Source organism: Penaeus japonicus, unplaced genomic scaffold, assembly GCF_977035675.1.
Source record: "Penaeus japonicus unplaced genomic scaffold, GWHDUDI00000001_assembly GWHDUDI00000025, whole genome shotgun sequence".
NCBI lineage: Eukaryota > Metazoa > Arthropoda > Malacostraca > Decapoda > Penaeidae > Penaeus > Penaeus japonicus.
In genome coordinates this window covers 13,414,333-13,416,832 of record NW_028234427.1, presented here as the reverse complement: position 1 = coordinate 13,416,832, position 2,500 = coordinate 13,414,333, and the positions used below count along the sequence as shown (strand labels likewise).

General features: G+C 40.5%; 1 protein-coding gene across 2 annotated transcripts in view; it reads right to left on the bottom strand.

Moving 5' to 3' along the window:
* Positions 1–2,500, bottom strand: part of pix (ATP-binding cassette sub-family E member 1 pix) — a 10,009-nt gene that overhangs the window by 2,117 nt on the left and 5,392 nt on the right. For both annotated transcript variants that reach the window (XM_043003205.2, XM_043003206.2), the window contains exon 2: positions 1–525. This exon is cut by the window's left edge and continues 2,117 nt beyond it. In XM_043003205.2, coding sequence (XP_042859139.1) covers positions 1–505 — 505 coding nt within the window. In that variant the 5' untranslated portion in view covers positions 506–525. The remainder of the gene's footprint in view (positions 526–2,500) is intronic.

The following is a 2,500-nucleotide window of genomic DNA, read 5'->3' as shown; positions in this document are numbered from 1 at the left end:
CCAAGATGCGAGTGAAGTAATTCTGCAGTTCATTACCTCGGAAGTAGGTGAGAATGTCAGTCCAATCTGGTGGATCTGAAAAACGACCTAAATTGGGCTTCAGTTTTCCAGCCAAGATCTTCAGTGCCGTCGACTTCCCAATTCCATTTGTGCCAACCAATCCCAGGACTTCACCTCGGCGTGGAACAGGAAGTCGATGAAGCTTAAAGGAATTCTTGTTGTAACGGTGGACTGTTTCCTTCTCCAAGTTACTGGGCAAGTTGATGATCATGATGGCATCAAATGGGCACTTCTTCACACATATACCACAACCAATGCAAAGCTCCTCACTGATGGATGCCAGCTTGTCATTGATGGTGACCTCAATGCAGAGTTTACCCATTCTCACCACAGGACACGACTTTTTGCATTCCTGACGGCATCGTTTTGGTTTGCATTTCTCGCTGTTGACGATGGCAATACGAGTCTGCTTGTCTGTCTCTTCTTGTTTCTTCCTAGGAGGCATCTTGGCGGCAGTGACAGTCACTGGAATAATAAAAAATAATTATTAGTGTAAGTTGGGGGGGGGGGGATAGACATAAAAAAATAAGACATAATATACATAAACATATTAATAGGTATACGTTTATATATTTTGAAACAACACGTCTAAATTGTGTAAAAACTGGAAATATCAGCATTAACAAGAATCAACACGCACGCACACACGTATATATAAAAAATGATATCAACAATAAATAAGCAACTATATATCAATAGAAAATTGGTCAGCTTATTAACCCATTAGCGACAGGTGACATGTTTTTTGTCATACATGATGTAGGAGCTCTGGCCTGTAGACGGGTGTCATGACATTCAAATATTTTGGATCCTGTGTTATTTTATTGTGCTATAAGTAATGAGTGAATGATGATAACAATTGCAGTCATAATTATAATAACTGCCATAATATTAAGCAAAATTGGTTTCATCTAACATCCAAAACCTTGATTGCACCACTTTCTTCTTGCAATAGCAGGAATGAGAGCCTTGAATGACACCCATCTATAGTCTCTAGCAAGCACCATCTTTATAGAGTAATGGCACACTTTTAGTCAACTACAGCAATTATCTATGTTTTACTGTATTTAGAGTCTTAAATCTGTCATATCAAAGGCTCTATCAATAGTGTAGTTGACTAAAAGTGTAGTTTAGGATCCATATCAGCTCATTTTCTTTATAGTAAGCATGATAATAGTATTGCTGTTTTATGGGGGGACAAAAAGCAACTTTGTTTTCGTATTTATGTACCGTCATGAAAATGAAATGAAATGAAATGTGTAACCATCCACAACGAAGATAACATAAAGAGGAAGGGGAGAGGGAGGAAACCTGTGCTTCTGACTATGAGTGCCACAGTAAAAGGTATCCCTATTGGCACAGGGGTACAGGGTTTGAGTCACTTTCCTCTTCTCATTCTGCCTGCACATCCTTCATCTGCTTTAAAGCAAGGGCAAGAGGTCAGCAACTATTAACCCTCTCTGGACGGGTGGTACAGTACTGTACCGCGCATTCAAAAGCCCAGTGGCCGGGTGGCACAGTATTGTGCCAGCCATTCAATTGATTTAGGCCTAATAATTCGAACGCCCCGGCATTGGGACATTCAAGGCTGGAATGCCCCCGTCGTAAGTGGGTTAATGTGCCATCACTATAAAGATAGTGCTTGCTAAAGACCGTGGATTGGTGCAATGCAATGCTCTCTCTTCTGCTGGTGCTAGAAGAAAGTGGTGCCATCTAAGTTTTGGATGTTAGGTGAAACACATTATGCTTAATATTACAGTAATTAAAGTAATAATGATTGTAATTGTCATCATCACTCACTCATTACTTATAGCAGAATAAAATAACACTGATCCAAAATCCCTGAACATTGTGTACATCATGACACCCACCCATTGTCAGGCCTGAGCTAGTGCGGCATGTATGTCATGACACCCTTACACAATGGGTTAAGCCATTGCAGATGGGTGTCATTCAATACATAATGCAAAAGTTTTTTGACGGACAGCAGGCATCACGTGATCATACGGTGGTTTCTTTGTCATGCTAGGAGTAATAACTCTGTTTAGTGACTCATGATGGCAATTGCAATTAGAATTACTATAACTGCCATAATGTTCCCCCAAATAAGTTTAAGCAAGATTATATACATATATGGCCCCAGTCTCTTCTAGCACCAGCAGGAGAGAATGCCTTGAAGGGCCTTGCTCTACCATGCCTAATTTCCAATAAGCGATGACATATAGCAAGTTGCCAATCTCTGGTACTAAAGTGCAGGCACTTCAGGGTGTATACACACAATGAGAATAGGAGGGTGACTCAGACAATGTCCAGTGTCTACGATGTGCCCCTGTGCCAGTGTGGCTATTTTGTGCTGTAGCACTTGCAGTCATAAATAAGGTCTCATTCCGCTTCCCCATCTCTTCCTGTTAGATGATTATTTTTTTCATATTTGTTTATG